The 13,611-nt window shown below is 46.7% G+C and overlaps 1 protein-coding gene across 1 annotated transcript in view; it reads right to left on the bottom strand.

Moving 5' to 3' along the window:
- cttnbp2 (cortactin binding protein 2) overlaps positions 1-5,072 on the bottom strand; it is a 58,379-nt gene extending 53,307 nt beyond the window's left edge. Inside the window, exon 1 of the mRNA XM_034536121.1 lies at positions 4,959-5,072. Within this exon, the coding sequence (XP_034392012.1) occupies positions 4,959-5,039 (81 nt within the window). The 5' untranslated portion in view covers positions 5,040-5,072. The remainder of the gene's footprint in view (positions 1-4,958) is intronic.
- Positions 5,073-13,611: the final 8,539 nt, after the last annotated feature.

The following is a 13,611-nucleotide window of genomic DNA, read 5'->3' as shown; positions in this document are numbered from 1 at the left end:
ACCAAGAGGAAGTTTCTCTCATGATGTCGTGATTTGAGGGGGGGGAGGGTGGGGGGGGGGGGGGGGGGGGGGGGGCTGGTCACAGCCCTGGACGTCACATTAGCGTCTGGTTAGTCGGCATTCCAGAGCACAGCGTTCAAACTGTTGTGTTCAGGGACCTTTTGCACTCACTCATTAAAAACCTAGGTGAGTGAAATCCATATGATAAAATAAAGGGGGCCAGAGCGTTGCTAACAACTTATCGTTGTGGACATGATCTCGATCTTTTTTACGCTAACGACTTATCGTACGATACATGATCGCAATCTTTTTTTACGCTAACGACTTATCGTACGATATATGGACATGATCGTGATCTTTTATATGCTAATGACTTATCGTAACGATACATGGACATGATCTCGATCTTTTTTACGCTAACGACTTATCGTACGATACATGATCGCAATCTTTTTTTACGCTAACGACTTATCGTACGATATATGGACATGATCGTGATCTTTTATATGCTAATGACTTATCGTAACGATACATGGACATGATCTCGATCTTTTTTACGCTAACGACTTATCGTACGATACATGATCGCAATCTTTTATTACGCTAACGACTTATCGTACGATATATGGACATGATCGTGATCTTTTATGTGCTAATGACTTATCGTAACGATACATGGACATGATCTCGATCTTTTTTACGCTAACGACTTATCGTACGATATATGGAGATGATCGTGATCTTTTATATGCTAATGACTTATCGTAACGATACATGGACATGATCTCGATCTTTTATACGCTAACGACTTATCGTACGATACATGATCGCAATCTTTTTTTACGCTAACGACTTATCGTACGATATATGGACATGATCGTGATCTTTTATATGCTAATGACTTATCGTAACGATACATGGACATGATCTCGATCTTTTTTACGCTAACGACTTATCGTACGATACATGATCGCAATCTTTTTTTACGCTAACGACTTATCGTACGATATATGGACATGATCGTGATCTTTTATATGCTAATGACTTATCGTAACGATACATGGACATGATCTCGATCTTTTTTACGCTAACGACTTAACGTACGATACATGATCGCAATCTTTTTTACGCTAACGACTTATCGTATGATACATGGACATGATCTCGATCTTTTTTACGATAACGACTTATCGTACGATACATGGACATGATCTCGATCTTTTTTACGATAACGACTTATCGTACGATACATGGACATGATCTCAATCTTTTTTACGATAACGACTTATCGTACAATACATGGACATGATCTCGATCATTTTTACACTGACGACTTATCGTAACGATATATGGACATGATCGCAATCTTTTTTATGCTATCGACATCCCAATTCCAATGTCACAATATCTTTACGAATTAAAAGTTCATTGGTCTCTAAAACGGTGCCCTTGCATTATTACGCTATTATATTAGCATTATACATCAGTGGCATTAAATGGTCTTAAAATGACAAGACCATAACTTATCGCAATTATTTCTGGGATAATAAATCAACAACAACAAAAAAGAAAGTATTTATCGTGACGGGCACATTTTGCATGGTTAGAGTCTTTGTAATTTGGGCTTAGAGACCCTGTAATAGATCGTACAATCACACTTAATCTTCCCTGGTGACCTGTCCAACTTGTTTACAGGGTAATTTGAAACGCTCCTCTTGTGTGAGAGCACAGACTTGATTTTGTTGTCAGGTCGGAGAAGCGATGACATTGCAGCATGATCGCGTTGATGGCACTGCTCCGACATGGCAGCGTGTCCCACATAACCACTCACACAATAGTCACTGCCAGGACTTAAAGAGAGCTGGTTATCATCCATCGCGAACACGCGCGGTCCGACAATTAAACTAATTTGACTTAAAACAAGTCAGTGAAGACACCAAGTTATCCATTGTAAAAACTTTTGGCATTGTATATATTTTGGTTGATAAACATTTCATATATGCACTCGTCCCCCTGCGCATCCATTTCCCTCGCTCAGCTGTAGATGATTATAATTATGAATTCTATGAAAGGCCAAAAATGAAAAGGTTCTCTCTGTGCAGCTGGTGTCTGTATTCAGTCAAAGATTGTCTGCGAACGAAGAGACGCATCACTCTGTCACACCAATGCAGGACTGAAAACTGTCTTTTTTTCTTTACTTCACATGAACGATAGAATCTAGAACTTCAACGTTTTATTCTGCTCAACTTAATGGTTCAGGGCCTTCAGCAGACGGTGCCGCCGGCTATTAATTGAATCCGTCAGATGCATTCAATTCACATTGCATCCATTTCCGCAGCTCATCTCATTTTCAGGTTGTAGGAACGAGGGACGTGAACTTTAATTGAGGCTAAAACTGTTTGGGCCTTCTCCGCCAACAACAGGTGACGAGACGGCTTTGAGTTACAGGTAGCTTATTTTAGCCTTTAGCGACTTGCAGCCATTGAACGGCAAACCGAGTAAACGTCTCAATCGTCCGACTGGTCGTGTTTCTGGGGCTCGAGATGTCGCAACTTTAAAAAAAAAAAAAAAATCATTATCTATTTAATAAGCTTTGTTATACGTTTTCCTTTAACTTCACCGGGACCATAGACTGTATTTAAGAATTGGACGTAGTCGTCGTGAGGATTTGTTGGTTTGTGGACGTTTTGAGTTCTGCGATGTGGTGGTCAGGAGAGAGAATGCAGCTTTAACACATGAAGCATAGACTTCTATACAACCAGAGGAGTCGCCCCCTGGTGGTCAGGAGAGAGAATGCAGCTTTAACACATGAAGCATAGACTTCTATACAACCAGAGGAGTCGTCCCCTGGTGGTCAAGAGAGAGAATGCAGCTTTAACACATGAAGCATAGACTTCTATACAACCAGAGGAGTCGCCCCCTGGTGGTCAGGAGAGAGAATGCAGCTTTAACACATGAAGGATAGACTTCTATACAACCAGAGGAGTCACCCCCTGTTGGTCAGTAGAGAGAATGCAGCTTTAACACATGAAGCATAGACTTCTATACAACCAGAGGAGTCGCCCCCTGGTGGTCAGTAGAGAGAATGCAGCTTTAACACATGAAGGATAGACTTCTATACAACCAGAGGAGTCGCCCCCTGGTGGTCAGGAGAGAGAATGCAGCTTTAACACATGAAGCATAGACTTCTATACAACCAGAGGAGTCGCCCCCTGGTGGTCAGGAGAGAGAATGCAGCTTTAACACATGAAGGATAGACTTCTATACAACCAGAGGAGTCGCCCCGTGCTGGTCAGGAGAGAGAATGCAGGTTATAAGACACTACAGCATTGGCTTCACTTTTCGGTACGTGCCACACCGACATGTATTATGGTAAACGGGTGGGAGGTGACCGTCAAGAGTGCCCCTCATTGACCTCTGACCCCTCTCTGGACCACAGGGGGGCCGGTCCTTCAGAGTCCTCACAAAACAAGAAACTTCCCCCACCTCGGGCGAACAGCAGAGAGTCTGACAGGGGTGAGCAAAGAGCAAAGTGCTTTATTTAACCACCGCAGGCATGATGGGAGTGGGGGGAGGTTGGGGGGGGCCAGGGGGGTGTCATGGAGGCGGACCCCCTCACTCGCTGGAGGAAGAGTGTGCTGGCGAGAGCGACGGGGCGAGCTGAGGAGGCTGCCCGGCTCCCATGTCTCCGGAGCACCTGTTCACCTCAATGCTACATGTATAAAGTGGCCTCGGGGCGCTCAGAAGGTGTGGGGGGGGGGGGGGGGGGGGGGGGGGCAGGCTGACACGGTACTCCCAGCTATGCCAGCTGAGTCACTGAAATTAAGACAAATTTAGAAAAGGTGTCTGGTGAGCAGGCCCCCCTGCAGCTCTTCTCCCACATCTCCCCAGCTCACTGCTCAACCCCCCCCCCCCCTCTCAACACCCACACTACCACCCACTCACCTCAGGGACCCGTGGCTTACTGTTACAGCAGCCAACATCCAAAGAAGTATGGGGGGGGGGGGGGTCGGGGGGTATTGTACTGGATGTGGTACTTCAGGTTTAATAAAACATTTCACATTAAGTTGCCGGGGTGGGTAACAGCAGTGTGGCAGGTCGCATGCCGGAGGGGGGGTTGGGGGTGGGGGTGCAACAGATTGATCAACCTGCACAGAGGGATGTGAACCTGTGACAAATCACAACTGTGTGTGTGTGTGTGTGTGTGTGTGTGTGTGTGTGTGTGTAAACAAGAAAAAGCTGCTCAACAACCTATAGAAGCCTGCAGGGGATCATGTGGGACTGATTGGTGGAGGACCACTTTTAAAATAACCTCCTTTTTTTTTATATATTCATGCCACTTTGCATCTCTCCAGGCTCGGTGTGGAAGAAGAAGGAAAAAAAATGGAGAAAAAAAAAGAAAGAAAAAGAAAACCGGATTTCAGGGAGAAGAAATCAAACCAAGCCCAACAAAAAAATTAAAGTCTCCCGCAGCAGCGTGCACGGCTCCCGGGGGTCTGTTCCAGTGCTCCGATCACCGGGTAGATACCCGGTGATCGGAGCTCCAACCGGGCGACGGGTTCTCTCTCTCTCCCCCCCCACACACACACGTTCCGGCGGCGGAGGGAAGTGCCCCCCCCCAAAAAAAAAAAACACAGCCGGCGGAGGCGAACAAAAGAATTCACTTTAAATATAAAGACGCAATAAAACATCATATTCTGCGCGTCGGTTTGTTTTGGAGTCGCGTGTCTGAGTCGTGTCGCTCGCCGCCCCCCCCCCCCCCCCTCCGTATTTGAGGCTTTGCTCCACCAGACATTGTCGCGAGGCTCTGCACACTGGCCACCGCTGTTGCTTCAATAGATGCGCACCGCTTCCTCTCCCCTTCAATCCCAACGCGACTCCCTCTGCGCCACCGACATGTTTTAAAACACTACCCCTCTTTATCTCCTCGCGTTCCCCTTGAGGCGCTCGTGTCTTACCGTGTCGACGCTTCCCAGCGCGGCCGTTGCCAGTGTTTGTACCGGAGGAGGCTGCTCTCCGCTGGCTCCCTCCGACGCCATCTTCGTGCTGTAGCGGTCTGCTTGGATCGAGGGCGCATCCGGCGGCTCGTTAACTATTGCGCTGCCGAGCGCAAAGCACGCCACGCGCGGGCATTTGGGAAAGGGAAAGGGAAGGAGAGAGGGAGAGAGGGAGAGAGGGAGAGAGGGAGAGAGGGAGGGAGGGAGGGAGAGAGGGAGGGAGGGAGGGAGGGAGGGAGGGAGGGAGAGAGGGAGGGAGGGAGGGAGAGAGGGAGGGAGGGAGGAGAGAGATTTGACAAATAGAAGGGAGGTTGGTCTCCGCCGTGGGGAGAAATAAAGCCCTCAGCCGACGTGTGTGCGCGCAGGGGCCGCTGCTGCTGCAGCGGGGGAAGCGGGCAGTCGAGTGGGCGTGGACCGACCGACCGACCGACCGACCGACGGCGGAGGGAGGAGAAGAAAAAAAAAAAGACCCAACCCCAGATGCGAAGCTCCCCGGTGCGCTCCCGACTGGAGAGGAGGCGGTGCCGGCTGAACCGAGGTGATTGACAGCAGCATTTGTCGGAGCCGTAAAATAAGCCGGCGGGTTGTTCTCCAACGTGGGGCTCCGGGGCTCCGGGGCTCCGGGGCTCCGGGGCTCCGGGGCTCCGGGGCTCCGGGGGGACCCTGAGGGACCCGGAGCACCAATATGTTTTTAAAAACTTTGCAAATCACTTAATCGCTCTGTTTTTAACAAAAACATGTTTTTATTGTATCTATAACATCATATGTGCTTTATAATACACTTTTCTTTTCTTTTTTTTTAAAAGGTGAATTTATTGTAAATTAAGTGAAATTAATCACTAATACTGAAATAATTAAATTAATAATCTGCATGCGCATTTTTTGAGTAGGATGGAATTAAAACTAATGAGTCGAAATAGCCAAAACAAATTAATTTAAATTTAATACCACCAGGTCTTTTGGATTCCTATTGAGTTGGTTCAACTTAATTAAACTAATTAGTTAGTAAGATTATTAAAGACTCATAGGCTTAACTCAATAATGACAGAGTTGGGAGTACTTAAAAATATGTATGCAAATTGTTACCTTCATTTTTATTTGTTTATAAGTGGAGCCAGTGAATATTTTTTTCATATTTTGTAATTCGGCTAAATGACATGCAATGTATTGTAACATGAACACCGGAAGGGGCGGGACTTCCTCCCTCTATAATCTCACACATCTTCACTTAACTCTCATTAAATGGGTTTTTTCAGCCTCGTTCAGACGTCATAATCTTTTCTTTTTGTCGTTGCTACGATAGCGGAGGTGGCTCCCATGAATATCGCTGTATTTGTTTGTTGTTTTTTTGTCGTGTTTATTACTTATGACAGAATACATTAACATGGGAAGAAAACGCGTGGGGGGGATTAAGAGAAGTGGTCTTTGAGATCGAACTGCCCCAGAGAGGAGAGGGGAGGAGAGGGGAGGAGAGGGAGGAGAGGGAGGAGGAGAGGGAGGAGAGGGAGGAGGGGGGAGGGAGGAGGAGAGGGAGGAGGGAAGAGGGAAGAGGGAGGAGGAGAGGGAGGAGGGAAGAGGGAGGAGGAGAGGGAGGAGGGAAGAGGAAGGAGGGAGGAGGAGAGGGATGAGAGGGAGGAGGAGATGGAGGAGAGGGAGGAGGAGAGGGATGAGAGGGAGGAGGAGAGGGAGGAGGAGAGGGATGAGAGGGAGGAGGAGAGGGAGGAGGAGGGAGGAGGAGAGGGAGGAGGAGGGAGGAGGAGAGGGATGAGAGGGAGGAGGAGAGGGAGGAGGAGATGGAGGAGAGGGAAGAGGGAGGAGGGAGGAGGAGAGGGAAGAGGGATGAGAGGGAGGAGGGAGGAGGAGATGGAGGAGAGGGAGGAGAGTGGAGGAGAGGGAGGAGGGAAGAGGTAGGAGGAGAGGGATGAGAGGGAGGAGGAGATGGAGGACAGGGAGGAGAGGGAGGAGGGAGGAGGGATGAGAGGGAGGAGGAGAGGGAGGAGGAGATGGAGGAGAGGGAGGAGAGGGAAGAGGGAGGAGGGATGAGAGGGAGGAGGAGAGAGAGGATGGAGGAGGAGAGGGAGGAGGAGATGGAGGACAGGGAGGAGAGAGAAGAGGGAGGAGGGATGAGAGGGAGGAGGAGAGGGAGGAGGGAGGAGGAGATGGAGGAGAGGAGGAGGGAGGAGGAGAGGGAGGAGGGAAGAGGGAGGAGGGAGGAGGAGAGGGAAGAGGGAGGAGGGATGAGAGGGAGAAGGAGAGGGAGGAGGGAGGAGGAGATGGAGGAGAGGGAGGAGATGGGAGGAGAGGGAGGAGAGGAGGAGGGAGGAGGAGAGGGAGGAAGAGAGGGAGGAGAGGGAGGAGGAGATGGAGGAGAGGGAGGAGAGAGAGGAGAGGGAGGAGAGGGGAGGGGAGGAGAGAGAGGAGAGGGGAAGAGAGGGAGGAGGGGGAGGAGAGGGAGGAGAGGGAGGAAGGGGAGGGAGGAGAGGAAGGAGAGAGGAGGAGGAGAGGGAGGAGGGAGGAGAGGGAGGAGGAGATGGAGGAGAGGGAGGAGAGGGGAGGAGAGGGAGGAGATGGAGGAGAGGGAGGAGGGAGGAGAGGGAGGAGATGGAGGAGAGGGAGGAGAAGGGAGGAGAGGGGAGGAGAGAGAGGAGGGGGAGGAGAGGGAGGAGAGGGAGAAAGGGGAGGAGGGGAAGGAGAGGGAGGAGGAGGGAGGGAGGAGGAGGGAGGAGATGAAAAGCCAACCCAGGGAGGATGGATGGAAGCAGCGGGAGGCCGGTGACTGTTGGGCCAACATCCTCACGGAGACCTGGATCCATCGCTCATCCCGGATCAAGCTGCTCGGACGGAGATCCGGACTCTGTGTTCACATCCCGATGTCGGTGTCAATCAAACATCAGTCAGAGTCGAGTTTTTTACTGTGAAGACGTCGGCCTCGTTGTCTGTGCGTATTGTTTTATGCACTACTGCTTTAGTTTGTCATGTGGTTGTTGTGTTGCGTAATGACCATAAATGTGGGTTCCAATGACCCTTTTGACAATATGCCCTGCAGGTCGTTTAAAAAAAATGTTTTGCCAGCCTTAAACCCAAAAATCAGAGGCTTCAATCCCGAAAGCCCCCCCCCACCCCCACCCCCACCCCCCCGATGTTAATCCCACACGAGTCGACGCTCAGAGTTCAGATCTCTCAGCTCCGGGATACAGATGTGGCGTTTAGGATTAGCGGGACGCTGATCCAGCCTGGTCGCCCTATTTAGGTCAAACGTTTTGCAAGATCAACATTCGCTGGTTACAATGAGAGCATGTAACCAATATATATATATATATATATATATATATATATATATATATATATATTTATATTCAGGAAAATACATTGGTAAAGAAATGTGAAAATCTACTTGAGACTCTTAAGACTTGACTCGGATCCCTGTGGTTCTGGATGACCCGTAAACCACGTCCACAGGGTCCAGTGCAGGAAGGGAAGTGAGGACAGGGACATGGACCCGGAGCTGGAGACCGGGAGAAACCTGGAGGTGAGGGGGCCGACACTGATGGATGAGGCCGGAGTCGAGGAGCGAGCCCCCCCCCCCCCCCCCCCCCCCCCCCCCCCCCCCCCCCCCCCCCCCCTCAATCCACCTGGCTCACATTAACTCGATCATTGTTGCGACAGCAGGGACACAATGACTCCCTTCTTGTGGAAGAGGGCGTCGTGGACTGAGTCGGCCATCACTGGGCCCTGTGTGTCGTGGCCTCCGAGGCCAGCAGGCAGACAGGAAAGACATTAAAAGAGTGAGACAGCGAGCCCCCGGATCCCATATCCTGGGCCAGAGCTTCAAATGGGAGGACGTGGTGTGAAAGAGAGAGGAATTGGAAGAGGGGAGGAAGAGAAGGAAGAGGATGAGAGTTGGGATCTGGGCCACATTTCCGTCTGATTGCCCCCCAGGGGGCTGCCTGCAGTAGCTGAACCAGACCTCTGTTCTGTCCCCATCCCCGCTGATCTGAAGTCAGCGCTCTCTCTCTCTCTCTCTCTCTCTCTTCCTCTGTTCCTCCCTCACACCGGGCCTCTCTGAGTGGAGGGAGCAGGTGCGTCCTCTAAACAGTGAAAGGCTGCACATTTTGGGTCTATTTATCTCCTATAAACACGTCTTCTAGCGGAAAGAAAACGTCCAAAATACACATTTAGGTGTTTCTTTTTTCGATAAGATTCATGTTAATCCACCCAAAGGTTATCATAAGATAATGTCTCATTTAAACAAAATTCTGAAAACTTAGACACGAAAAAACACAACTGGGGAGGTTTTAAGGTGATAGGACAGAAATCTCCACTTCAGCAGCACTTAGATACACCAAACTTTCCACTTTCATTCCTCTCTTTACTTGGAACCGAGGGGTTGGTTCATATTTCATTCACGGCCTGATTTATACAAGGACGTCCTACTCCTTGAATCATATTCACTGATTTGAGGGATCTGTCTTCACATGAATTCATTTGGTCTCCACATTAAAGCCGGTGCAGTGGCTTCTCCTGGTGTCACGCTGTTCATCTTTAATTATACTCTTTGTTCAGAGGGATTTTCAAGAATTAGTAGCACCCGGCCACGACAACACACCGTGCACGGAGGAATCCGTGCTTCTCTGAGACACCCATTGTGTGCACGTTGGAGAAGAATGGTCAGAATGCACGCTGATGTCACCGGCTCTTCAAACACTCACCGTGACATTTCATGCCTAAGGGTGGAGAATGTGCATGAGAGGAAACAAGAGGACGTTCTCTCTCCTGACCACCAGGGGGCGACTCCTCTGGTTGTATAGAAGTCTATGCTTCATGTGTTAAAGCTGCATTCTCTCTCCTGACCACCAGGGGGCGACTCCTCTGGTTGTATAGAAGTCTATGCTTCATGTGTTAAAGCTGCATTCTCTCTCCTGACCACCAGGGGGCGACTCCTCTGGTTGTATAGAAGTCTATGCTTCATGTGTTAAAGCTGCATTCTCTTTCCTGGCCACCAGGGGGCGACTCCTCTGGTTGTATAGAAGTCTATGCTTCATGTGTTAAAGCTGCATTCTCTCTCCTGACCACCAGGGGGCGACTCCTCTGGTTGTATAGAAGTCTATGCTTCATGTGTTAAAGCTGCATTCTTTCTCCTGACCACCAGGGGGCGACTCCTCTGGTTGTATAGAAGTCTATGCTTCATGTGTTAAAGCTGCATTCTCTCTACTGACCACCAGGGGGCGACTCCTCTGGTTGTATAGAAGTCTATGCTTCATGTGTTAAAGCTGCATTCTTTCTCCTGACCACCAGGGGGCGACTCCTCTGGTTGTATAGAAGTCTATGCTTCATGTATTAAAGCTGCATTCTCTCTACTGACCACCAGGGGGCGACTCCTCTGGTTGTATAGAAGTCTATACTTCATGTGTTGAAGCTGCATTCTCTCTCCTGGCCACCAGGGGGCGACTCCTCTGGTTGTATAGAAGTCTATGCTTCATGCGTTAAAGCTGCATTCTCTCTCCTGACCAACAGGGGGCGACTCCTCTGGTTGTATAGAAGTCTATGCTTCATGCGTTAAAGCTGCATTCTTTCTCCTGACCACCAGGGGGCGACTCCTCTGGTTGTATAGAAGTCTATATAAATGACTCTACTTCTCTTGATTTATTCCCTCAGTAAACATTGTAAACATGAGTTTTTGGTCTCAATCTCTAGTTTCAAGTCATCTTCAATACAGCGTGATTTTTATTTGGTAAATTATGGTAGTTTAGAGTCAAACAGACCATGAAGCTGGGTATGCTTTAGGGCGGGGCTACAAGGTAATTGGCAGGTCTCCAATGTAGCATGACATCATGGTGGACTTAGCAAGCTAACTAACTACTCAACTATCTAACTAACTAAAGGAAAAAAAAGATATGAATGAATAATCTCATTGTCCAAAAGTGCATAAAAGGAAGTCAAAATGTGTATATTTCACAATGTGATGTGTATGATTTAATAAATAAATAAAAGTATAGTCACGTGATCTGGTTGATGATCTGGGTTCGCAGTTATGTGTGCATGAAACAATATAAAAACTATTATTATTATTACAGATGAAACCGCTGATCACTAATTATTGCTGCTGCTATTATATCACGAATAATAGTGCTGCTGCCATCTTCACCATACACATGCATATCATCTCATGACACCTCCTCTTCTGGCCTTCAATGATGACAGCATATAGTACACACACACGACACGTATGACGACGTGTGACCCGGCCTTCAGTGATGCGACACGTTTTGGGGCCTTCTCTGATTCAGCGTGAACTTAAAGCCCCGACGTGTCGCCGCCTCAGGGGGACGGCGGCCATTGATCCTCTGAGGAATGCGGGACGTCCAGTTTGGGGCGGCTGGGTTGACACAACTCTGAGGTGTAGTGGTTTGAAACGTGACACGCAACTTTAGTCTTACAAATATATATCACACAAACGAATGTAAAGGCCATGTGTGGGTCTGTGGGTGCGTGTTTTTGATTAATTATTATTATTTATTTTTTTGTTGCTTTTATTATATTTTTTATTTATTTGTTGCTTTTATTTCTTTACTTTTGTTTATTTGCTTTACTTTCCTGTTATTTTCTTCTTTACTAATGTAAACTGTTTAAAACATACACAAAACATTTTTAAATACTTACTGTATATATGTATATATATACATACATATAATATATATATAAATATATCAAAACATACACACAAAAATGTAAAATACTTAATATATGTGTATGTGTATATATACATATACATATAATATATATATATCAATATACATATACATATACAATATATAATAATATAATCACAATTATTGGCATAAATAAAAATATATATTGTTTTTATTATATTTTTATATTTGTATTGTTTTGTGAAAAGAAGATCTTATAAATTGCGATTTACTGTTTTATTCTGATAATCTTCAAAATATACTTTAAACTCTTAAAGTATGGCACTAAACCAAAATGGAATCTCTTTTTTCAGTGTCAGTTAAAAACCACAAATTAAACCATTAAACCGACACCATATAAGGTTTTGCAGTAATTCTCAATGTTTTTTTATATTAAATGACTCTTTAACACTTTTTTTAGGTTGATTTCTTATTAAATAGCACATATGAGCAGATGGCAGTTCCTCCCACGGCCACAGCTACACAACATGTACAACTTTCTTTGCATATTTGTATTATTGCGTTCAGGGACATCAGGAGACTCAGATTATAGGTGCGTCTCCATCTGCGCGTGAATTTATAGTAAAAACTCTGAGGAGGTGTCGCCTCCTAGTGGACGATGCGGGAAGTAGCTTTGCATTGCTCACAGATTTGGATTTATTTATTTGTGGTGCTTTATAATGAAAGTGTTGTCATTTTTGACTATTTATAATGATTTTGAATCACTATATTTACAGACTTTTTCAGCGAATGTACTTATTTGGAAGTACAGTACTTTTATATCTCATTTTCTGTAACGTTATACTTCTACAGCAATGCATCCAGGGAGATATATTCTCCTTTAAAAAGCAAACATATATTTATTGATTTTATACACTCAAATTCATTGTACGTATACATCAGAACCTTCCCCCAAATATCACTTTAAAATAAAGAAAAGTCAAACATGTTAAAAAACTATTTACAATACCAAATATAATTTAATAAATAAACGACATGGAATATAAATAAATGCAATAACAAATAATAAACAAAAAATAATAATAATAAAACACATGAAAATCCTGTAAGTGCCAGCTTGAAAAGACTGCAAAAAAAACGCTTTAACAGTCCATCTCCAAGCCCACTCTGACTACCTTCAACAATACAAAGACGCTCTCGTCTCAGCCCGGTCCACCGACTACTCACACCTCATACACTCTGGCTCCTCCAACCCAAAGGCTCTCTTCTCAACAATAAACAAGCTTCTCAAATCCAGAGACTGCACCTCCAAATCCTTTACAGTCGACAAATGCAACTCTTTCCTCTTATTATAAAATTGACACCTCCTCCGGCCTTTCTATCTCTCCACCCGCCCTCTCCATATTCACCCCTCAGCCCCTTTCTCAGTTCTCCTTCACAACAGGAATAAGAAGCTCCACCTGTATTCTGGATCCCATACCATCTACTCTCACCAAGGAATGTCTTCCGGCCATCGCAACACTCATCATATCAATAATCAACTCCTCCCTCAACTCTGGCTCAGTCCCCGACACACTTAAACTGGCTGCTGTCACCCCCATCCTCAAAGAAACCTGGACTCGACCCTGAGACCATGAGCAATTTCCGGCCCATCTCAAATCTTCCCTTCCTGCCAAAAATATTGGAACGCGTCGTCGCTGCACAACTCAAAACCCACCTATCTGTTCGAGCCATTTCAATACGGTTTCCCAGCATCAACAACTGCACCTCCTCCACTGCTCCTCTGTCTCAGGCGTCCCCCAGGGTTCGGTGCTTGGTCCTCTTCTGTTCATCCTCTACCTGCTCCCTCTTGGAAACATTATACGTCATCACGGTCTCCTCTTCCACTGCTACGCTGATGATGTCCAGCTCTACATCTCCACAAAGGCCATTACCACTACTACTCAGTCCACTCTGACCAACTG

This window comes from Cyclopterus lumpus, chromosome 6 (assembly GCF_009769545.1).
Source record: "Cyclopterus lumpus isolate fCycLum1 chromosome 6, fCycLum1.pri, whole genome shotgun sequence".
Taxonomy (NCBI): Eukaryota; Metazoa; Chordata; class Actinopteri; order Perciformes; family Cyclopteridae; genus Cyclopterus; species Cyclopterus lumpus.
The sequence above is the reverse complement of the archived record's forward strand: the minus strand, read 5'-3'. Positions and strand labels throughout refer to the sequence as shown.